Source organism: Meriones unguiculatus, chromosome 17 (assembly GCF_030254825.1).
Source record: "Meriones unguiculatus strain TT.TT164.6M chromosome 17, Bangor_MerUng_6.1, whole genome shotgun sequence".
In the NCBI taxonomy this organism is placed as follows: Eukaryota; Metazoa; Chordata; class Mammalia; order Rodentia; family Muridae; genus Meriones; species Meriones unguiculatus.
The window spans coordinates 60,291,705-60,317,180 of record NC_083364.1 but is presented as its reverse complement, the minus strand read 5'-3'; the positions used below and the strand labels follow the sequence as shown (position 1 = coordinate 60,317,180).

The following is a 25,476-nucleotide window of genomic DNA, read 5'->3' as shown; positions in this document are numbered from 1 at the left end:
TCTCAGGTTCCACCACCTCTAGAGCAGTGACAGTGTTCTGATGCTCATGTATGCGTCACAGTGCACACACAAAATAAGTTAATAAATCTATAATTTAATTAAAAAATTAAATTTTATTTAGTCAATGAGACAAACAGTTCATCCATAAGGTCAAATGATCACATTTAAGACAGTATCTTGCTCTTTGTTTAAGCTGTACATCATGATGGTCACCATCATGATGGTAAGCTTCTTTCTCATTGTCTTCCTTTGTATTGTTGTATGTACAACCTGTGCGTTATGGTCTTCTTTATGACTGAAAAAAAGCCTCATTAACATCTAGTCCCTGCTCTCATGATAAAACCTCATAACCTTAAAAATTAATTAGTTTTTATCCGAGTGGGTGTAATTAATGCAGACTCTGTGCACATGCATGTGGGGACATTCATAGGGACATATGCAGCCTACCAGCAGCTACACTCCTGAATAAGAGTGACTCTTTGTCCCTTAGCGTCTGCCAATGGAAGCTCAGCTAAAAGGTGGAGCCTTTGGTTTACTGATCCCATTCATACCGGATTTTAGCTGCCTTGGTTTCGGGTTGGTCCTGTGTAGGTAACCACAGCTTCTGAGAGTTCATGTGTGCAGGAGCCACGTCACATCCAGAGGACAGCACTTCACAACATTCCTCCTGATCCCCCAACTCTTACATCTTACATGCCTTTTAAAGCTTCTCAGAGGATTTCAGTTCTCAACTAGGGCTAAGAGGTCCTGTTAGAAACACAGAAGGCTGGGAAAATCCCAATTTGTTATTGATGTGGGCACATTTGCTTTTCCTACTGTATCAGGAGTTAGGATTCTCAGTTTTCTTCCTCATCTGACAGGTATAGGCTGCCTCAGCCTATGCGCTACAAACTGCTATTGCCTGTGCCAATTCTTCAAAGTTTGGGGCCTGCAGAGACAATAAGCTAGAGGCATGTCCTGTCAGACACAGAGGGTAGAATTTGAGTTGAAAAACTGGGAATTCCTACAGGTGTAGTTAGTTAAGGGGTTCTTTCTTTCTTTTTTTTTTATTATAAAATTTTATAGGCATTATTTTTTCTTTTTTTCTTTTTGTTATTAGTTACATTTTGTTAACTCTGTATCCCAGCTGTATCCTGCTCCCTCATTCCCTCCCAATCCCACCCTTCCTCCTTCATCTCCTCCGTGCCCCTTTCCAAGTCCACTGATTGGGGAGGACCTCCTCCCCTTTCATCTGACCCTGTTTTATCAGGTATCTTCAGGACTGGCTGCAAAGTCCTCCTCTGTGGCCTAACAGGATTGCTCCTCCCTTGGGGGGTGGGGAGGTCAAAGAGCCTGCCATTGAGTTCCTGTCAGAAATAGTCCTTGTTCCCTTAGGGGGTTCTTTCTAAGCCTAAAATTAATATGAATTTTAATTTCTACTCATTCGCTAATAAATATGTATATTCAAAATAAAGCACACACAATATCTAAAGAGTTAACAAAGTTGAGAAGAAAAAAAAACAAGCTATAATCATTCCATGTTCATTAATCATAAGTTGTTATTAAATGCTGATTAATATAGTTAAGATGTTTTCCTGCTTATGTTGAATTAGCTAACTTGTCTTACTCAAAGTAGGTTATGTACCTAAATCAGATTTTTTTTTCACAATTTCAAGGCTCTAGTATAGGTCAAAATTCCTGAAGTCTTTTATCCAGGTTTTAATTCTCCTAACAACCATGTAATACTTTCATAGAAAGGGCAATTGTTTGGCGTTTCAGCTTCTTAACACTATGCTCCTATCTGATTTCAGCTGGAGAAAGCAGAAAACCACAGAGAAAAGTTCTATAGCTTTTGACCTTAGTGTGACTAGTCATTGTTTCCCCTCTCATGGAAAATGGTCTTAATTTGAGACCTAAGGTCCCACTCCCTCTCATCTGGCATTTGCTGTGCATTTGTGTGTGCTGGCACTCTTGTCAATCACAGCTAACCTAGGGTTACAGGTATACTCTGCTTCCTATAATTACAATGGTTTTGGTTTACCAAGTTGCTGTAATTAAACACATGCTCCAAGTCTTGCACAACGTAACGCAACTACACATAGTTTTTACAGAGACCCACAGAAATGGCCTTTTAAACTTTTTAAACAAAAGCATGTTGTAAAAAAATAAAAATAAAACAACATAAAAAGCATATCATAATGAAAATTTCTTGATAGCCTCACATGTAGAAAGGCATTTTCCAAGAATCATGATTTCTTTTATCTCATTCTTTGGATATACTTGAAATGTTTAATAATGAATTCATTGATATGATCTAAAAATTAATTAGACGTGTATAAAAGTTAATTGACAAAGACCACATCAAGAATTTTCCATGTTATTGTATCATTAAGAGTTGGTAAATGTTCATATTGGTAATGGAATATTGTTCAGCACTTGCACAAGACAACTATATCTTTCAAGAAAGAGTAATGCATGAAAGATTTCATTGTGATTACACATGGCATGAATTAAATTATAAAAGTCTTAGAGCAAGACAAACTAAAAGACACTCTTATGTTGTAATTTGATGTCTTGACTCATTGGTATTGGATGATTTTCTTGCATATGACAAAAGTACCAATGAAACAAAGGATATGAGTGATTGTTGTAACACACATGAAACATGAATAAAAGTTTTCTTACTTTTATGTAAAATGATGTTACTGGAAGTGTTGGAAACGAAGGGAAAACACACACTCTCTATTACTAATCCTGCTAGTGGCAGGTGGCTCTTAGAATCAATGCTCTATACTGTGCTGCTCTGACTCCACAAAAATGCTTGTTCTATGCCCCCACCCTTTTGATTTTATTAATGACAGAACCACAGAGGCACATAGCAACCAGGGTCACAGTACTGGCTCGTGGCAAAGTTGGAATTTGAGTCCTAGCTCTGTTCCATTGTGTCCCTTGTATACAGTTGCTTTCCATATATGAGAAACTGACGCTGAAGGGAAGACTCAGAAGGTTCTCATGGAAGGATACCACAGCAGGGCATGTCTGATCACTTCTTCCTGTTCTTCTCTGCTGGCCAGGTCCTCAGAGTTGTAGGTAGACCCCTGCTCCTCATCCCCAGTTCTTTGGCGGCACTGTCATTGTCTTAAAAAAAAATGCTTCTCAGGATTCCAGCAATGAGTGACTGCAGGCAACTAGTCATCCCCGAGGCTCAGTATGGAATAGTTTTTCCTTTTAAAATATCAGCCTCTTTCTTGATGGGAATATTTTGGCTTTGCTCATGATGTTGCCCAGGCCCTGTTTCCTTGAACCATCACCCACTAACCCAGTCCTGTCTGTGTACTCTCTTAGCCATGCTCTCTGTTCACACATGTTTGCCGTACCCGCCATCCTCAACACCGATGTTCTAGAGTATGGCAGATAGTTTCCTCGACTCTGCTACATTCACGTTATTACCAAGACTCTCGTTACTCACAGCCTTGATTATTCATGATCATTCATCCATCAGTACATAGCTCTGTCGGTAGCGTCACTCCTGCACCCAGCCCTCAGAGTGTCAGAGAGCCCAAAGCCCTACACATATCACACGGATACCTTGGGACATTAAAAACTGTCAGATTGAATCCTTGAGTCCTATTAAAAATTCTCACATTTTGCCATCAGCTGTCACCACCTGCTGGGAATGTCTGTGAATTCATAACTTTCAAGGAAATTGCACTTTGTAAACAACATCTACCAATGAAGTGTGATTCAGTATCAGGGCACAATGAGCCCACAGCAGACTGGATTAGAATCATAAGACCACACTAGCACACTGTATGCTAGATTTACAGTCAGTAAAATTGTGTGCTATGTGACACAATTCCTGGGGAGATATAAGCAAAATTTCACCCACCTCAGATAGGGAACCCAGGACATACCAAAATAAGGACACTACTGAAATCTAGCTTGGGGAACCAATGTTACTGTAGTTAGTAACAGGAATATGGGTGATACATTACTTACAGGAGTATAAATAACTCAGTGAGAACATAGATGATGGCTCAGGAAGGCTGTATACCTGGAGCTTACTGTTCAACTTCTAGATGGTTTGGAGAATCTTTCTTCCATACAGCTTGGTCAACTTGACTGTCTCTCTTGGGTAGCTTGTCTGAGAGTGCCTGTCAGCAGTCCTTGCACTTGTGGTGGCCCAATAAATCTGGCAGATTTTAGGGACTTCCTGATATGCTTGAATTGTTTTGGTCCCCAGCTTACTGAGACTCTCTACAGAATGGAAATTTTCACCTCCCTTTCCAACATTCTGTGTCATAAGGAGGAGTTTTAAGATAGAATGTTTATCTCAGAGGAAGATTTTTTTATAACACTGTGCCAAATTACCCTAAAGTTGACTGAATTAATTCAAAACAAGGCCATACAAAGACACTGACAATGATCCTATTCCAAGGAGAGCACAAATCTTGCCATGACTTTTCAGTGTTGACAAATGGTAGCTTTTCAACACAATGAGATCATAATGCTTCCCTCAGATATTAAAGATATCTTGACAAAACCACAAATGTGTTATTTTATTTACCATCCTTTTAAAACTGGCTAATAATACCTTTAATTAGTTTTTAAAATTATTTATTTATTTATTTTTTTCTAAATTTTTTATTAATTACACTTTATTCATTTTTGTATCCCCCCATAAGCCCCTCCCTCCTCCCCTCCGGATCCCACCCTCCCTCCCCTTTCTGCATGCATGCCCCTCCCCAAGTCCACTGATAGGGGAGGTTCTCCTCTCCTTTCTGATCTTAGTCTATCAGTTCCCATCAAAAGTGGCTGCATTGTCCTCTACTGTGGCCTGGTAAGGCTGCTCCCCCCTCAGGGGGAGGTGATCAAAGAGCAGGCCAATCAGATTATGTCAGAGGCAGTCCTTCTTCACATTACTATGTAACCCAATTGGACTCTGAACTGCCATGGACTACATCTGTGCAGGGGTTCTAGGTTATCTCCATGAATAGTCCTTGGTTGGAGTATGAGTCTTTGGGAAGTTCCCTGTGTTCAAATTTTCTTGTTCTGTTGCTCTGCTTGTGGAGACCCTGTCCTCTCCAGCTCTTACTATTTCCCACTTCTTACATAAAATTCCATTCACTCTGCCCGACAGTTGGCCATCAGGCTCAGCATCTATATCCAAAAGAGGCTCAAGTACACAAAAAGGACATTTGCTCAACCATGTTTGTAGCAGCTTTATTTGTAATAGCCAGAAGCTGGAAGCAACCCAGATGCCCCTCAACTGAAGAATGGATGCAGAAATTGTGGTACATCTATACAATGGAATATTACTCAGCAATGAAAAATAAGGAAATCATGAAATTTGCAGGTAAATGGTGGGACTTGGAAAGGATCATCCTGAGTGAGTTGTTCCAAAAGCAAAAAGACACACACGGTATATACTCATATAGACATACAACATAGGACAAACCCACTAAAATCTGTGCATCTAAAGAAACTAAGCAAGAGAGAGGACCCTAACTAAAATGTTCAATCCCCATCCTGAAAGGCAAAGAGGATGGACATCAGAAGAAGAAGAAAACAGGAAACAACCTAGGAACCTTCTACAGAGGGCCTCTGAAAGCCAGAAGAAGAAAACAGGAAACAACCTAGGAACCTACCACAGAGGGCCTCTGAAAGCCTCTGCCCTGCAGAATACCTTTAATTCTTATCCAGAAGATCGGTCCACTGTGAAACAGTGTGAACTCATGTAAGATATAAGACAGCTACCTTGGAAGTGTTTAATATGTTTGACAAGTGTTTGTGAGGATGTGACTCTTAATTAAGAGACATTGTTTTCACATGTGACCTATGAAGATACTTTTCTTTCTCTGACTTTCATAACTAAATACTCTGCTCATTGCTATTCAGCGTTTCACAGTCTCTCACTTTGTTAACGCAATAATCTCACTTGCCCTGATTTTTATCTACTCTCACTTTCAAAACCTGGAAATTCCAGGCTCACAGAGGACCCCTATGCCACTATCACGTCATCCTCACCCTCACTTATAACTTCAATAAACAACATATCGGGGCCTAGCAATCCCTCACCCATTTAGCAAACTCTGCTGGAGGGGAAGTATTGAGTACTGGAATGTAGCTCATACATCTTACAGCTTTGTGCTGGTAATTTTTTTTAGGTGTTTGACTTTCAAACTCTTTTCAGAAATGAGTTACATAGGAAAGTGGGGTCTTCCTGTAAAAGACAAATTAAAATACAACCTCCGCCCAACTGAGCGAAAATGCCTTGCTTGGCAGAACAAGAAAAAAAAAAAACCCTCTTTGTTAAGCAGGATTCTGTACACAGACATGCCTAACTAATAATTCTAAACATGTTTTTGTGTGTTTTATGAAAATGAACAGGAGTGATTTTTTTTTTGATAAAATTGTTGATTGTCCTATAGAATGTCATGTGTGGTGGCCCTCTGCAATGTAAAATCTTATTCACTTTGAAGGCATTCCACAGTGAAGTGTGTTCAGCTTCGGGGTAGAGGGTGTGTTCTGTACTTGCTGACCCCTCCAGGGATTTGTCTGAAACAACAGCCTGTCACACAATAGAAAGGTATTCTTATTTGAGAGAAATTTCAATTTCATTAAAAAATAATAAGCCCTTTCTAAAATTCTGTGGTCTGATTTTTTTGCCTGTGGTGCATGCTGGTCTTAAAAGTGGCTCAGTTTTATTATATGTAAAAAAAAAAACAATCTTCCAAAGAAAATAATAAATATATTTCTAATTTTGTACTTGTGGAATCATACCACTGGAAAAATTATACAAAACCCAGGGACAGGTATCCAAAGCCAGCTGCAAGTTCAGAACACTGGAGGCGGCACTTGGCCTAAACGTTTGTCTGCCGAATCTGAACTTTTTAAATTTTATTCCTTCTGAATTTTGCTAGAGACATCCCTGTTTTTGCCAACCTCCCTCCTCAGAGAAATTCATTTAATTTTTTCGTTGTTGTTCAGGATTGTTTTTGTAGGCCTTCTCTAGAGAATGTGAAGTAATTGATACAGAAAAAAAGGTGCTTTTTAACACACTTGTCCAGTTCTCAACTGTGCTTAATCTTATGAAGCTATAGATTTCCTTGAAAATATTAAGAATGTTGTTATCTACCATTCCAGGATATATATATGTGTGTGTGTGTGTGTGTGTGTGTGTGTGTGTGGTATTTGAAGGACGTTGATGGCTTTTATTTCTTCATGGAGGGGAGAGTGTACAAATGAGTTGGAAAAACCATACATTTGTGGTTTCTCTATCAGCTTTATTGGCATTCCTTATGTATGCTGATATATTCAGTGTTTCTTAGCTCAAAATCTATTTTTTTCTTTTCCTTTGTTCTCTGAGAACAAAGGAACTTCTCAGAGAAGAAGTTTTCTTCTCTGGCTGACACTATATTAAGATTTATAAATAGGAGAGCTGAGGGGGAGTTGGAGGGCAAGCTGGAAGGGGAAAGCTGAAGTGGGGATCTGGAGGGGTCCTTTAAGAGCTAGCAGAGAAGACTTCCTTCTGCTTCTGGTGCAGTGGGTATTTTCCTCCTGTGGTGTGCCTCTGTTTCAGATGCATAGGGTCTTTATTATGCTATGTCCCCAAAGAGATAGCCTAATGAGAAATAGCTGTAGCCTGCTGGTAACCCAGAATAGAATCTGGGCCACACTATACCACCGTCAGAAAATTGGGAGGGGAGGAGGGAGGGGCTTATGGGGGGATGCAGAATGAATAAAGTGTAATTGATGAAAAATTTAAAAAAAAAAGAGAAAAAATAATTTAAGAACCTTAAATGACTTTCAAAATTGGAGGAAAACATGGAGTTAGTCAATTGGCATGGAGCACGTCTCGCCCCTGGGGGCAATGGTCTCCTGAACCTACTCAGACCTCGGACACCACCACTGCTAGTTCTAGAACTGACTCAGGATGTTCCAACGAGGGGTTAAGGCTTCTCATAATATTTCCTATAAGCCCACACCTGTTTGTCTATATCCCCCATTTTTATTCATTATTAGCCAGATAGAGCCAAGTAATTGTGGTAATGATACTTGCTTTTTTGCCTAATGCTGGAATGCTAGTAAATTTAGGTATGCCCTGGTTACTCGCATGCCTCACTGGGTGCCTGTGCCCATTGATGCCCCTCATGCTATGACTCTCTTCAGACAGAAAAGGGATCTTGGAACTACAGCCACCATTGTTGCTACCATCTCATTGGCGGCTGTTGGAGCTACCACCAGGGCATTAGCCATGAGTCATACTGGGCAGACTGCTCAGACCCTGAATAATCATTTAGCCAATGTAGCTCATGCCTTAGTTGTACATAAAGGAATTAATGCTCAACTAAAAGGAAGCTTGATGGTGGTCAATCAGAGGATTGACCTCTTGCAGGAGCAAATTGATACCCTATGGCAAATCGCTCAATGAAAGTATGCTGGACTTTGTGTCACTAGCATACAACATGAGAATTTTTCCTGTGCTGCAAATCTGTCTAAACAATTGTCGAGCTATATTTTAGGTAATTGGACTGGAGAATTCGATACTACGATGGAGCAGCTGAGAGTGGCCATTGTCACAGTAAATTCTACCAGAGTGGACTCAGGACTAGCCACAGGATTATCACCATGGATTGCTGCAGCCATGAATCATCTGAAGGAATGGGCGGGCATGGGAGCGTTAGCAGGCCTTCTGGTGTTGGTCTCCTTGGTTTGCCTGTGGTATATATGCAAGATTAGAGTCTCACAACAGTGTGATGCAGCCATGATCATTCAGGCCTTTACAGCCATTGAAGCAGGACATTCTCCCCAAGCATGGTTGGATACCATAAAAAGCTAAAATGATACGCTCAGGATGCGAGGCTAAGCACTGCACTCAGGGTCAGCCGCTTTGGACCCAGAGAAGAGCATGTCTGATTGCATGCGGGTTGATGCCCCAGGTCCCGCCTCTGAGAAAAAGGTATTGGACGGGTCTGATGCTCTTTGGGTGGATGACACCTAAATGAACATCAGTACAAAGTCCCAATTTATTTCTAATATCAGAGATCAGACTTCTACTCTTGCCTGATGCATCTAAAACAAAAATGGGGAACTGTAGAGAGCTGCGGAATGCTATGCCTTAAAGATGGAGCTGGTTTCCGCCTTCCACCTTCCCGATGGTGAGTGCTCTCTGTCACGAACAATTCCACATTTGGCTAAGGCTGAGGATCTGGCTTGCTTCCATGTATGTGGACCTATATGCATTGCCCCTGTGGCACGCCTGGGTTGGCTACCCAGAGGCTATTTAAGCTGTGGGCTGGCTTTCCCCAGGGTCCGAGGATTGTTCAAGGTTCCTGAATAAACTGCATTGAAAAAAAAAAAAAAAGAAAATTTCCCCCGCACACCTGATAAGGGTGTCATCCTCTGGGTTTGTTGTTTAAATGTTGTCACTAAGAAGTTGTAGTTGCGGGTTGCTTGTTCTTTCCATATTCCTTCCATTTTTCTAGCCATTAATCAGCTTTCATGCATTAATTCAGTGCATTAAGTTTTCTCTACTCAAGTTACTGGTGCCGTTTCCATCCTCTGACTAACACTGACACTTAACTTCAATTTTAATAACTTTTCAATTTTAAAATAAAATAATTTAGGCAAATTTAAAGCTCTCTTTTAAAAACAATTATTGATGATACTTTTTTACAGACACTGATACCTAATTTGCCTCCACATCAGGGTACCTGGAGGCATACCCTTGAAGTTAAGCATGGCCAGAGGTAACTCATGCCACTTTCCTGGTTACATCCAATGGCTGAAGCTCAAAAATTTTGTCTTTCCTGCAACTGTCTATTTTTTTCCTGTTTATCTCTTAGCTGATGATTGCTAAGTTGATTACCATTATCTAAGACATCGACAATGATTGCCTAGAGGGTATGTGTAAGAAGTACTAGACAAGGAAGAGCCTGGGATTGCTCATTGATTCACAGCTTGTTGAACAAGTTTTTCTGTAAAATTTCTCTCTGCAGAACCACTGAGTATGTGTAAGCGGCAAACACATAAGGCCGCTCTCTGTGAAGGCAACATTTTAAAGCTTTCATAGCCGCAATTGCCGGGGCACGAAAGAATAAATTGGAACCCGAGTCGGGCCAACTGAATGCTTCTATTAGAAAAGGCAGTATGTTGCTTCCATTCATAGTCGCCTGGCAGGGGATCCTCATGAGTACTTTGAGATAAAAATGAATTGTCAGTGAACAATAGCAATCTCTGCCCCAAACTATCACATTTATTAAAATGACAAAAGCAATAGTAACAACAAACAAAGCTTTTTTTTTTTTTTTTGGAGGTTTCAGGGGTAGACAGCCTGGAATAATCCATTAAAGGTTGCTCAGTCCAACTTAATGAAGCCAATGTCCTTCGCGTACTGACAGAAACACTGACGGCACATGTTCAGCCCGTATTGCCGGATCAGACCGTGGTGGTTGGAGCAGACGCGGCAGGAGCGAGAACCCTGGCCGAACTTCCGCGGGTGACTCCAGTAGAGCTGCTGGTGACCCATCTTGCCTTCAGACAGCCAAGGAGGAAAAAGGCCAAACAAAACATTTTTAGGTCATGCTAATAACCTAAAATTTAATAATGCAAAAGTCATGGAAGAACAAATAAAATGGTTAGTTTTATTGTGATTTGTTACACATATAATCTACCAAGGACATGAATTACTATTCTTTTGATTATGTCTAGGGTAGGGGCACATATAGAAAATTAAATGTTTTATCTCACAAAGTTATCATTGAAGAGATTAATTTTTTAATATCAATTGTTGTATTTGCACTGCTATATGTTATTCTTTCTTAGTTGTTGGATAATGTCTGAAAACCTTTCATGGTTAATGACACTAAGGGCTTTGAATGCTTTATAATAGGAGATCTAATGCTGAGAATAGTCCTTGATTTAATCAGGTTTCTTCTATTTCATGGAGTTCTTTTTTCCATTTCCACCTTTTCACTAGGACTGTTTTTGGCAATATTAAGTATCTTGAACACAAAAAAATATTGGTACTCAAGGATGGAAAGTACAACAGCAGAATTGATGGGTTCTTGACCAGGATATTGTCGTTAGTAAGAGTGGTCACTTAGTCAAATTCTTTAATATTTTAGGGTCTTATTTTTTGAAAGTTTTTATTGATTCTTTTTGAATTTCACGGCATGCACCCTAATCATACTCATCTCCCTGCCCCTCTATTTCTGCCCTCTACCCTTGCAACCTCCCCCACTAAAGAAATATTTAAAAGCCCACCCAAAGCAAAACAAAACAAATCAAAACATCTTGCCATGGAAGCTGCAGTACGTCACGGTGTATGCTTCTGTCCAAACAGCTTTACTTGCAAATGTTCATTGCCATGAAATATTGGTCTGGTTTGAGGCCGTTGGCTTCTGCTACACTACAATACTGAATCCTCACCAGGACAACTCTTGGATACCCTGTCATTGCCCTGTGTCTTGGAGAGCCTATAGCTTTAGTTCTGTAGGACTAAAGCTTCATGCAGTCTGATAGTTTATAGATGGGGCATATTGGTTTGTGCTAATTCAAAGTCCTAGATCTGGGACTTGGTGGTGACTGAGTCATTCTGTCACCAGCTGTCCTGCACCCCAGCCATCAGGGCAAGTTCTCTGACTTTGTCCAGGAGACAGATAGTGCCAGCTCTCCTGTGCTGCAGGGGGCAAGAGGTTGGGCAACTCACCCATGCCTTCTCCTCCAGGGCCAGCTCCACCAAGCTTCCCAAGGGAAGTGTGGAGTCATCTCTCCTGTGCCTTAACACTGCACAGCCAGTGAGGGATGGGGCCAGCTCTCTCTAGCTCATGACCTAGGGGCCACCTCACCCACACCCACACCACCAGGGCCAGCTCTACAGTGATGTCCAGGCAAAGTGTGGGGTTCATTCTTCTGAGAACTGATGCTGGTGAGGGATGGAGCTACCTCTCCCACCAGCTGCAGGAGGTAGGAGGGGGAGGTCTCTCTCTCACACCCATGTGACTACTTGGCAGTGAGGGGCAGGGCCATCACTCCCATGCTTAAGACCTAAGGTTTATTTTTTTACACTTGTAAAATATTATAGTTGAAGTAGTTGGTTCTTAAAATCTCAGCATTTTCTGTAAGTCTAATTTGGAATATCTATTCGATGTTATCTACTAGAACCTGGTAATCATTGTGATAGTTCACATTTTGTGACTTATTTATTCATCAAACATTTAGTGAAAAATTGTCAGGTTGTTTTGCCAACCACAGGGGTCTAGGCATAAAATGGCTAATCTAAACTAGGCCTATAACATTAACAAGCTTATATGGCCAGCACTAAACCTCAAAAAGTCATCAAATTAAGTGTGTTCTATTGAGAGTTCTAATTAGCTGAAAAAATTCCTTGCTTGCTGTTGAGATCTGATACAGTTGGCTTCGATGGAATATGTTCAAAAAGATCTGGGAGACTCTGTGAAGGCCACTAGGATTTAACAATTTGCATGAAAGGCTGCTGTTGATATTGCATTTAAACAGAGGGAAATGGAAATTTGCATCTTCAATTGGCAGCAATTTACCAGAAGAAATGAACAACTCTTCCAACTAGCAAATAAAAGAATACGTCAAAATTCACAGCTGAACAATGTGTTCAAGGATACAATTCTAATACGGTGGAGGTGGAGAGATAGTCGTTTGTGTCAACTGTTCTAACTGTGTAATTAACTTTGACGCGGAGGAGGAAATGTATCTCCTCACTTGACTATCTGGAGCTGAGAACTGTACAAGCGAGTCTTTTCCCAGGGAAGTCGTTGCCAGAGGGTTGGGCAGGATGTGGCGTGACCTACTGCAGTCTTATTTCAAGGGAAGCTTCAACACATGCAGAGGATGGATTTATGGCATTATTTGATTCGTGTCTCATCTGTTTCAACTGTCCTCCTATGCCAGTAATGGGCCTTTACAAAGCACTACTGAGAAAGGAGACTCATCTCCTTCACAGCTATCATGGACCACATAAGAAGAGACTCCAGAGAAGCCTGGGAAGTGCCTTTTCTATTTTTCTTTTTCCTTTTTTTGACACAAGAGTGAGGATGGAGGCACTTCTAGAAGCATAAACCCAGATAGGTGGTAATGGTTGAGACAGATCAGGTAACCAAGTTCTCAACTCGAAACAAGGTTGTTTCTGCCTCTGTATGAAGAGAAACTCTCCTTAGACAACTGAGCGTTATTATTCTTCCTCTATGAGCTGATCATAGAAGTAGAAGATGTAGATAAGCAGATAAGTAGAACTTACCTGGCCGTGCATATCAAGGATTTTGTGCAAAAGATGTACATGCTGAATGGATGCTGCATCCTGGAAAACAGAATGAGCCCCATCTCTCTTCAGAGCTTACTAATTCAGGTACTTATTGACTGTCTAGTATTACTAGCAAATGTGCTATGCTTTGAAAATAATACACAAACAGACAAAGGAGATGCAACAAACAGGTAATTTAGATAAGACTGATGATAGAAACATATGAGATGCTGAGACTGAGGAGCAATAAGAAAGGAGAACTATCAGGAACTGCTCCTCTAGGGAAGTGACATTTGAAGTGAGACTGTGTGTTAGCTAAACCATCATGGATGAGATTGAAATAACCATGTGAACACTGAGTGCAAGATTGGATCAGGCAGAGGGAAAGACACATACAAACACCACCACCACCACCACTGCCACAACAATCTCTCTTACAAGAGAGCAAAATAGTTGGAGCCAAGTCAGGCCAGTGCCATGGGAGCATTCATTATGGACATGGAAGAGTTGCAGGAAGTGGTGCGAGTGTTATGTCTTGGGGTTGTCACATTGCTGATGGATTCTTGTAGGATTTTCCTGTGCATTTTATTTGAATGAAAAGGAAGAACCCTGGTTTAAAAAAAAACTGAGTGTTTTGGTTTGCTGCTTTTCAGCTTCTTTAGTTCTTTGTATATACTGGATATTAGTCCTCTGTCAGATAAAGGGTTAGTGAAGATTCTTTCCCAATCTGTAGGCAGTCGTTTTGTTTTGATGACGGTATCCTTTGCTTTACAGAAACTTTTCAGTTTCATGAGGTCCCATTTATTGATTGTTGCTCTTAGAGCCTGTGCTGTTGGTGTTCTGTTCAGCAAGTTGTCTCCTGTGCCAATGAGTTCTAGGCTGTTCCCCACTTTTTTTTCCCAATTGATTTAGGGTATCTGGTTTTATGTTGAGGTCCTTGATCCACTTTGACGTTAGTTTTGTGCATAAATATGGATCTATTTTCATTTTTCTGCATGTAGACATCCAGTTGGTCCAGCCCCATTTGTTGAAGATGCTGTCTTTTTTCCATTGAATGGATTTGGCTTCTTTGTCAAATATCGAGTATTCATAGGTGTGTGGGTTTATTTCTGGGTCTTCTATGCGGTTCCATTGATCCTCCTTTCTGTTTCTATGTCAATACCGTGCAGTTTTTATTACTGTTGCCCTGTAGTACAGCTTGAGATCAGGGATGGAGATACCTCCAGATGATCTGTTGTACAGGCCCTGAGATATCACCTTACACCCATCAGAATGGCCAAGATGAAAAACTCAAGCGATACCACATGCTGGAGAGGTTGTGGAGAAAGGGGAACCCTCCTCCACTGCTGGTGGGAATGTAAACTGGTACAACCACTCTGGAAAGCAATCTGGCGCTTTCTAAGACAATTAGGAATAGTGCTTCCTCAAGACCCAGCTATACCACTGCTAGGTATATACCCAAAGTTCGTTCAAGTACACAAAAGGGATACTTGCTCAACCATGTTTATAGCAGCTTTATTTGTAATAGCCAGAACCTGGAAACAACCCAGATGTCCATCAACGGAGGAATGGGTACAGAAATTGTAGTATTTTTACACAATGGAAATCTACTCGCAATCAAAAAGGAGGAAATCATGAAATTTGCAGGCAAATGGTGGGATCTAGAAAAGATCATTCTGAGTGAAATATCCCAGAAGGAGAAAGACAAACATGGGATATACTCACTTATATAGACCTATAAGATATGATAAACATAATGAAATCTATACACCTAAAAAAGATAATCAATTGAGCAGACGTGGGGTAAGATGATCAATCCTCGTTTAGAAAGACAGATGGGATGTGCATTGAACATATGACAGGAGTCTACTGAGCGCATCTGAAAGACTCTAACTAGCAGTGTTTTCAAAGCAAAGACTCATGACCAAACCTTTGGCAGAGTACAGGGAATCATAAGAAAGAAGGGGAGTTAGTCTGATGGGGAAAGGATAGGAGCTCCACAAGGACCAAATATATCTGGGCACAGGGTCTTTTCTGAGACTGACATTCAACCAAGGACCATGTATGGATATAACCTAGAACCTCCACTCAGATGTAGCCTGTGGTAGCTCAGTAACCAATTGGTTTCCCAAAGTGAGGGGAACAAGGACTATTTCTAACAGGAACTCAATGACTGGCTCTTTGGTCTCCCCACCCCCGAAGGGAGGAGCAGTCCTGTTAGGCCACAGAGGAGGGCTTTGCAGCCAGTCCTGAAGATACCTGATAAAACAGGATCAGATGAATGGGGAGGAGGTCCCCCCTATCAGTGGACTTGGAAAGGGGCATGGTGGAGATGAGGGAGGGAGGGAGGGACTGGGAGGGAATGAGGGATCGGGACACGGCTGGGATACAGAGTTAATAAAATGTAACTGATAAAAAAATTAAAAAAAAACCGGAGTGTCTATTTTTCTATTTTAAAATAATATTTGTTTCTACATGGGATATTAATTGAAAAGACACCAGAATAGGGGGAGGAAGAACTGTCAGAGAGGTGTTGGATCATTTAGGTCAGAGATGATATTAGTGCTGTGGGAGAAAAGAAGTTGAAATGAAAACACATGGATATATATTTCCTAGGTAAAGAATATAAATAAAGAATATATTATACATCTTGCCCATAACATATGAAGAAAGATATCAGGAAAACAATCTCATCTGCAACACCCTCAAAAAAATCTATATTAACATAAATAAGGGGTAAAAGTCCTTTACAATGACAATGGTGAGACACTAAGCAAATATATTGAAACAAGAGTATGGAAAGACGTAATGTTCATGGATTGTCAGAATTAGTACCTTGAAATGGCTATGCTACTGAAACTGACCAAAAAAATTCAATGCAACCCCCATCAGCATTCCTCACAGTGGAAAAAAAAAAAAAAACTTGTGTGTACTATTAAAGCACAGAAGATCCTGAAGTGCTAAGGTCATCCTGAACAAAAGAAGGATGTCACAATGTCTGGTTCCAGGTTATACTATAGAGCTATTGTAGTAGAATCTGGTACTGGCATGGAAATGGGCAGTAGATTAACTGCATACAGTAGAACACTCAACGAGGAGCTAGATCAAAAACATATATTGGAGAAAAAAAAATAGTCTCTTCAACAAATGCTACTGGCCAAATTGGATATCCACATGCAATAGGATGAAACTAGATCTTCTCTTCTTAGCCTGTACAAAAAAGCAAATTCCAAAAGGGACCAAAGATCTCAATTTAAGCATCTTTTGTGTGAATGTTTAGTCTAAATTTTTATAGGCATAGAGCTTTTAATTTTTAAATACGATATAAAGTTTGTTTGTCAGTGAAACAAACTCTGCAATAGATAAAGAAAGAGTTATTGAAGAGTTGCTACACTATAGACAAGCAGTTTCTTGTTGGTGAATTTGTATATTATACCAAGTGACTTGACACATTCTACATATATTTATTAAATTAGATTCTAAAATTCCATCTATGTATGTATCTATGTATGTATCTATATATTTTTCCATATGTACATTAAACTGTTCTACAGAAATAAGTGTAAAAAAAGATTTTTAAACTTAAAATTGAAGCAAACATAGGGAAAACACTTCAGGCAATAGGCATACAATAGTTCAGGAAACGGTTCCGAGAACTGAATGGGATTGTGTGGAATTTAAAAGCTTCTGCATGGTCAAGGAAACAGCAGAATGAAAAGACAATCTATGGAATAGTAGAAAATCTTTGTCAGTTGCTCAATCTGGTAGGGGATTAATAGCCAGAAGAAAAAAAAAGAAGAAGTTAAAAATCTCTCTAAACACAAAAATTCAAGTTAATAATTGGGCAATTGAAATGTATAGATAAAAGTATATAAGATTGGCACAGCTAAAGAACAGGATGACAAAGAGCTATATTTTCCTGAGGCATCGTGACAACTTCCCATGTGAGCCAGCTGTGGCACTCCTAGAAATATGCACCCTCCCACACAGTTCGTAGGAAAGACTCCTGCTGCTTCTGAGACTATTCACAACAGTCAATTATGGAAACAGCCAAGGTGTTCATTACTGTATGAACAGGTAAAGGAAATAAAGTATGCATACGACATGTGTATTCTATGTGTGTACATGTTCATGTGCGCACATGTGTATGGAGCACATAAGTGGACATCAGGTGTCTTTCCTGATCACTTCCATCTCATTTATTATTATTGACTTTGTTGTTGTTATTATTCTGTGTGTATAATGTCTGTTTTAGGGTGTGCAATGCCAAAGCATATGTATGTATAAACTTGTGGAGTTAGTTCTTTCTTTCCATCTTCATGTGAACCCTAGTGACTGAGATCACATCCATGTCCTCTTGCTGGCCCAGCCATTTTTTCTTTATGTTTTCTTGTCTGAAACATGGTCTTTCGGCAAACCGACCGTGCTCAGTAATTTGGCCGCTCTGGCTGGCCAGTGAAACTTAGTGCGCTTCTTGTCTCTGTCTTCCCAGCACAGGGTTTACCAGTGTGCACTACCGCAAGTAGCTCTTTACATGGCTGCTGGGGATCCAGAGCAAGTGACTCACTGAGGGAGCCACCTACTCACCCCTACAATACAGTTTTACTTGGACCTATAAAACATGATGTCACTGGCAAGAAAATGGTGGAATTGGAGATCATTAATAGTAATCAAATTAACCTACACTTTGAAAGACGAATACAATTTTCTCTCGGATATGGAACCTATGTTATATACACAGATATGCACACTTCTCTCTCTCTCTCACACACACATGCACACACACACCCAGAAAGAGAGAGAGAGATAGAGAGAGAGAGAGAAAGAGAGATGGGAATGGGAACAGAAGGGCAAGAGGCATAAGAGGTGGCAGGCAAATGTAATGAGGATTTAATATGGTCAAATTGAATGGAGAATGAGTAAAATTATGGTTATAAAATCCACCATTTTGTACAATAAATACAAACTAATAAAAGTTAAAAACTATATTATACATCTGAAAAGAGACATGAAAATTGTATAAGCACTCAACTGTTACATGTCAAACAGTTATTAAAAAAAGTAACATAGGTCATGTGGTCCAGACTTTTCATTTAATGATAAAACAAAACAAAACAAAAAAAAAATAGCCTAGCTAGTGGAATAACCAGTATTATATACTTACATTTGGTACTTTCATTTTTATAAAACATTGTGAAATATAAGAATAAAATTATGGGGTATTTGTTAATTTTTATTAGACAAGTTTGAAATTTTAAAATTAAACATGGTTATAATACAGGTAAAAATCTAATGAGATCTGTTTGTCCTGGAGGCTTATTTCATTGCTAACAGAGAGAGAGAGAAAATGAGCCCATTAGTAATTTTGGAGACAATGCCAAATGTGGAAGCATTTGGATGGTTTGGAATGGCATGGTGTGATGCAATCTTAATTTTACGCAGTTTTGAGAAGAGAACACTTAGTGGGCTGAGGTACACACACCTTTGCCTTTTTGCAACATAGCAGGGGCGTGTAGGCAGAAAGAAGGAGAGGTAGTTAGAAAAGACTGCCTCCTTCATGGGGACTCCAATGGATTTTGGCTTCTCCATCCTCCTGATAACTAAAGCTAGACTGGAGTAATCAGCCATTAGTTAATTATAGAAGCATATTAAGGAGCGGTGGTGGGCATAAAGAATGACTTTGGATTCGTGGAAGGAATGCTAATATTTTTCCTGAGACAGCTAATTAAAAAGTATGGCTTATAGCATGTTTTCATTCCTCAAATACACTTGTTTCCCTCATTGGAAACTTTGGCTTAAATGTTCAGAGCAGCACATCTTTCTAAGTTTTCGTTCTAATTAATTCTGCCTGCCCCATGCCAATACAATACAGCTTTCCTTAGATTTTGACTCAAATAAACCAGTCTCTTCCTTTAACTCAGAGTGTGAATGTATGCTCTGTAACTTGCAATCTGTTTTTAGCATTAAAGCATTAAGTTGGGCCAGTGGAACACAACCACAGTGAAAAGGAAACAGAAAACGAGTGAAAATTCGACCCTGAATTGTCTATAATTCTATAATTATAGATCACTGTGATCTTTGTTGCCACTAGATAATATATTTTCATTAATCATTACATTTTCAAGAATGGTGGCTCTACACTTAGCTGCTCTGCACCCTACATAGAGAAAAATAATGTAAATGTCTTGACATAATCACAGGGGCAAGTGGATACTAAAGTTGAAAAACGCAAATTCCTGAGCACTTTGCCTCTTAACTTTCTCATTCCCTTTCATATTTCCTGCCATTTTTGTAAGTATTAAATGTGGTCTCATGGATTAAAAATACATGCAGGGCTGTGCTTGGTACAGGAAAATACCAGAAAAGAAAATCCTATCTCATTCCTATCTTCACGTAGGCTTTCCCAAGCCAGTCTCGGTGTTTCCTGTAAGTTTATCATCAGGTGTTGCTGACATCTTCTTGCATTGGTTAAAAGCACATCTAGTGCGTTCACATCAAGCGAATTAACCTACACTTCACATCACATCCAGACGCTCTAGGTTTTACTCTTCCAGCATATGTGTTGGGGAAGCAAATAACAAAGTTTGCTTTGGTTAAAATATTTTGTTATTAAAGTTTTAAGGGTGAGATTATTGCCACTATCTTTTCATTGTACTTTAGAGATGCATACTAAAGTATGGTGAAAGAAACTACATGGTAGCTAAATTATCTTTGAAGTTTTTTTTTTGTAACATTAATAAGAAAACAAAATAATTTTGTACATATTATTGTAGTTAATTTTCTGCTATCTATAAATAGCTGGAAACTTTTTCTCTCACTCCGTGGGCTGTCCTTTCATTTCATTTGATTTCTCAGCTGCGCATAAGTTTTAAAATTAATTACGTGTAAACTCATGTTAATTTTTGCTATTAAGTCCTTTTCAGAAAGTATTTACCTGAGTTTGTATCTTAAAATGTTTTGCTCATATTTTTCTACAGCAATTTCAAAGCTTCAGGTCCTACATTTAGGTCTTTGATACATTTTGAATAGTGAGAAGGCAATGGAAAGTGAATTTGGTCCAGGTCCAGGACGCATTTATGAGGATACTATAATGAAATCTATTATTTGTACAATGAACATAAACCAAAATTTAAGAAAACCGAAACATAAAAAGAAAATAAAGCATTAAAATGGTAGGTGAAGAATTTATCTAAGTTGAATCCAAATAATGAATTAATAGTCGTGTAAATATTTTTAAATCAGATAGTAAACATTGTCCTAAAGCTGTTGGTACAAATTCTTAGGTGGAAACAAAGAGGAATTAAAGATAGACTGATTAAGGAGATCAATTAGCACTATTCATACTTCTTTGGTTTTATAAGAATTGCAATTTATCTTGATTACATCAAAAGTTTAGAATGTTTAGTTGGTTCATTTTTTTCTTTTTACTTTCCTTTATGAAAAATTCTTGCAGAATTTCATACAGTACATGTTATTCATATTAAGATTAATTGTATTAATCTGTTAGTAATTAACAGATAAATCATATTAACAAATCCACCCTACTTTGACTCTTTGTCCATCTAATTTTGTGTCCTCATTTTTTTTTTTTTCAAATCAGTGGAGTCCAATTTGTGTCATAGACTCTTGGGTGTGTGGCCCTCCACTGAAGTATGGTTGACCTCCCAGGAGCCACACTCTTAGTAAAAATGGGTTCCTCTCTTGCCAGAAGCACTCAAGTGCCAACAATCCACTTCTTTCTTCTTCTTCTTCTTTTTTTTTTTAATTGAAAACAGATTTTTTGTACACTATATTTTGATTACATTTTCTCCTCCTCTAATTCCTCTGAGAGTCTTCTCACCTCTTTACCCACCCAAATTCACACCATGTTTTTGCTGTCTCTCATTAGAAAACAAGCATCTTTAAAAAAAGTATTTATTGTTTTATTAATTACAGTTTACTCACTTTGTATCCCAGCTGTAGCCCCCTCCCTCATCCCCTCCCAATCCCTCCCTTCCTTTCTCTGTCCCTCCCGTGCCCCTCCCCCAGTCTGCTGATTAGGGAGGTCCTCTTCCCCTTCCATCTGACCCTAGCCTATCAGGTCTCATCAGGACTGGCTGCACTGTCTTACTCTGTGGCCTGGTAAGTCTGCACCCTCAGGGGGAGGTGATCAAAGAGCTAGCTACTGAGTTCATGTCAGAGACTGTCCCTGTTCCCATTATGAGGGAACCCACTTGGACACTGAGCTGCCATGGGCTACATCTGTGCAGGGGTTCTAGGTTATCTCCATTAATGGTCTTTGGTTGGAGTATCAGTCTCAGAAAAGACCCCTGTGCACAGCTTTTTTTTTCTCCTTGTGGGGTTCCTGTTTCCTCCACATCTTTCTCTCTCTCCCTTCTTTCATAAGATCCCCTGCACTCTGCCCAAAGTTTGGCTATGAGTCTCAGCCTCTGCTTTGATACCCAGGAGGGTAGAGTCTTTTAGAGTCACTCTGTGGTAGGCTGCTCCTGTCTTGTTCTCTGTTTTCTCTCTCTTTTGATGTTCATCCCATTTGCCTTCTAAATGAGGATTGAGCATCTTACTGAGGGTCCTCCTTCTTGCTTAGCTTCTTTAGGTGTACAGATTTTAGTACATTTATCCTATATTATATGTCTAATATCCCTTGGAAAACAGGCATCTTAAAAAACAATAAGAGCCAATTTTTGAAAAGCATATAATGAAAGTAGGGAGAAATGAGACTCATGCAATATTCTAGCTCTTTACTTGCATAATCACCAATGGTTTACTGTGTGACCCTCAGCAATTGCTTATCACTCATCAGCCCTGACTTTCACCATGAGGATCACCTTAAAGCTCCTTTATAAGAATAAAAATGAAAATGGCATAATGGGGCTAAATAAAGAGTATTTTGAGAAACACATTTGAAATCCCAGGAGTTTTGATTAGCAGGTAGTTCAAATCTATTCATCAGAGCTCACCCAAATAGCCATTCTTTTTCATTTATGTGCTGATTTCTCTTGTAAACAGACATCACATAGAAATCACTATAATATGTTGCAAGCTTAGTTCTTGGATTTTTGGTAAGAAAATATTTGCACATAAAATGAAAGACCCTGTTATTTAGAAATTAGCACACATCTTATATCCTGCCTCAAAGGCAGAATAAACCCTTTATTGTGTTTCCTGAATTTTTCCTATGTACTGTATGTTTTGGACCTCACAGCATTACGCGTGTCCTGTGTTGGTGTTTCTGTTTTGGTTAAATAGATTACGCTTAGGAGCCAGGACTGTGAGTGTCCATCACAATGCATGTTAAATCAGTTATGGAACTGATTTAATTCCATAGTTCATGGGTGTAGAAGTAAAAGCATTTCTACCAAAGGCTTCATTAAAACTGTTACATTCAATTAAATACCAATTTTTTCTTCAGGATTCGAGGTTTAGATTCCAACTCTAAGCTCAGTTTTCCTTTGTTCTTTTGTTATACTCATACATGTACCCAGCCATTGAGGCTATCTGTCCCCACCACGCCATCTCTCTCCTAAACACACAGTATGTTGCAGCCCTCCTTCTGAAAAGGTTATTGCATTCACTGGTCTCATTTGGAAGAATTTTGATGATTTTTTTGGGGGGGGGCACCTTTTTTGTTGGTTACTACAGGAGGGATTTGAGTTTTAAGTTTTATTTTCATACCAGGTTTGGGTTGCTGAGCCGGAAATCAAATTAAAAGTGGCACGTCTCTGTGGTTTCATTTGCTTTTCTTCCCGCCATGGGACAAGCTGGCACAAAAGTCTTGTTTTGAAACCCTGAAATCCAAGCCCAAGAAAATCAGTGCCAATAGCAAGCTGAAAATGCTTGCTTTGAATTTCCATAGGATTGCGTGCACCCAAAAAGAAAGGCCGAGTTAGACTTTGTCCCAGGCACCAGCGTCTTCTTCACCCAGGCTTGAAGGACATAGACGTCTCATGAACTCTTTAAAGTTTATCTACACTGGTTCTTGGTCTACCGTGGAGGGTACCTTGTTTATGCGAGAGGTACACTTTGTAAATGCCAGAAAAAGAAGACACATGTTGTTGGGTTGCTCTTTGAAGAAGGAAGCGCCTTTGTGATGCTGAATTTGTTTGTGTGTGGACATTAGCAGAAGACTGAAAGTTTTTATATGCATTTTCTGTGTGTCATGAGTTCTCATAACTAAATCTGTAAAAGTCAAGAATTTCAATTGCCTTAAAATCTTTACTTAAGGAAAGGTCAGACCGAGTTACAGAAGATGTGCTGATGTCTTCGGTGGATGAAACTGACATCAGTTTGGACTTATCCTTATTCTGAGATGCACAGTATCCAAGTTTTATATGTAGAAAGTTTTAAATATTCATTAGTTTTTTCTTAATATTAGATTTTGAATGGGAAATGTCTCCAATTCCTGTAGATGTGACAGGAGATTCAATTATCTCTCTTTATTACTTTTCATCTAATATTAGATTTTATAATTGTAAATATTTCCAGCTTGAGGCAGCATGGTATGTTGTTGATAAATATAGAATTCTGAGTATTTCATATACACTGCAATGGCAGCCCATTGGCAAAAATTAAGAAAGGTACATGAAGACTTACAGAGTTCAGATTTGCCATGCCTTGTTGCATGTTTTTCCTTAGTAACAGCCTACACATAAGACATTTAAATTCCTCCCATGCCCCTCTTCGAGGAGATGAGAGAGGGAGGGTGGGATGGGAGGGGGGAAGAGGGAAAGGGCTACAGCTGGGATACAAAGTGAATAAACTGTAATTAATAAAAAATTTTAAAAATATATTTAAATTGCACCATAGACAGTGAAAAAGAGAGTCAAGAAGTCAAATGCAGGGAATGATAATGTGTCTGCAGTGTAGAAATGACAATTGTCTATATTCCCCAAACTTCCTTTGTCAATTTTAACTGCAAGAGTAAATGAAGAAGCAGTTAATGCACTTTTTAAAAATCAATTCATTCATTCGTTAATTAATTTTACATCCTGCGTGCAGCTTACCCTCTTTCCTCTTCTCCCAGTCCCTCCCTCTTTCCTCCTCTCCCCCCACATCCTCCAGTTCTCCCTTTCTTCTCAGAAAAGGGGAGGCCTCTCATGGATACCAACCAGCCTTGGCATAGCAAGTTGTAGTAGAACTAGGTACATCTTCTCCTAAGTGGCTAGACAAGGTGGTCCAGTTAGGGGAAAGGGATCCAAAGGCAGGCAATGTAGTCAGAGATAGGCCCTGCTCCCACTGTAGGAGTCCTGTATGAACACCAAGCTTCACAACTGTTACATATCAGCAGAGGGCCTAGGGAAGTCCCATGGATGCTCTCTGGTTGGTAGTTCAGTTTCTGTGGGCCCCTACGGGCCAGGTTAGTTGATTTGGTAGGTTTTCTTGTGGTGTCTCTGCTGTCTCTAGCTCTTTCAATTCTTTTTTCCCCTCTTTCACAGGAGTCCAGAAGCTCCACCTAATGTTTGGCTGTGGGTCTTTGCATCTGTTTCTGTCAGTTGCTGGGTGAAGCCTCTCAGTGAGAGTTATACTAGGCACCTGTCTGCAAATGTAGCAGAATATCATTGTGTCAGGGGTGGGCTCTCTCTCATGGCATGGGTATTAAGCTGGGGCAGTCATTGGTTAGTCTTTCTCTCAATTTCGGCTCCAAATTTACCTATGTACCTCTTGTTGGCAGGACAAATTGTGGGTCAAAGGTTTTGTGGCTGGCTTGGTGTCCCAATCCCTCCATTGGAAGACTTTTCCGATTACTGGAGATGATTTGTTGCAGGCTCCATAGGCCCCATTGCTAGGAGTCTTAGCAAGGTTAGTGCAGGTTTAAGGGCTTTTCCAATAAATCACCACTGGTTTGATTAGTTTGGTCCAGGTCTGAATTTCAGAGATAGCAGACTGATGCTCCTGTAGAGCAACAGGGTCCTGTACAGACTTATCTATTCCCCGCAGAACCACACATGTTGCAACTTAGAAGTGTGATAAAGACCCATTTCTTTTTCTTTAAAGAATGAAACTCTCCATGTATTCATTATGCAATAAAGCCAAATAAAGCTTTTCATGAAAGGTGGCCTGGCCCATAAACCATTCATTATTATCTCTTATGGCATATTGAAGAAGCAAGACTAACAGGGACAAGCATAGAAGTGTAAGAGTTGGATGAGTTATAGCTAACATGACTTAACAATAACTGACACCAGCAAAATCCTTTCCATTAGGGAAGACGGAGCAAATGA

At 39.7% G+C, this 25,476-nt stretch overlaps 1 protein-coding gene and 1 long non-coding RNA gene across 3 annotated transcripts in view; one reads left to right on the top strand and one right to left on the bottom strand.

Annotated features, from left to right (window-relative positions):
- The window catches only part of LOC132648582 (uncharacterized), a 208,138-nt gene that overhangs the window by 131,646 nt on the left and 51,016 nt on the right, over nucleotides 1-25,476 (top strand). The gene's annotated exons all lie outside the window — the stretch shown is intronic.
- LOC110563458 (small ribosomal subunit protein uS14-like) lies at nucleotides 10,304-10,540 on the bottom strand. The gene has a single exon (XM_060371005.1). It carries the CDS (start codon nucleotides 10,508-10,510, stop codon nucleotides 10,340-10,342), a length of 171 nt encoding a protein of 56 aa, XP_060226988.1. The 5' UTR covers nucleotides 10,511-10,540; the 3' UTR covers nucleotides 10,304-10,339.

Bases quoted from the DNA above. Each gene is read 5' to 3' on its own strand.
- LOC110563458 (XM_060371005.1), bottom strand. From the start codon at position 10,510: ATGGGTCACCAGCAGCTCTACTGGAGTCACCCGCGGAAGTTCGGCCAG.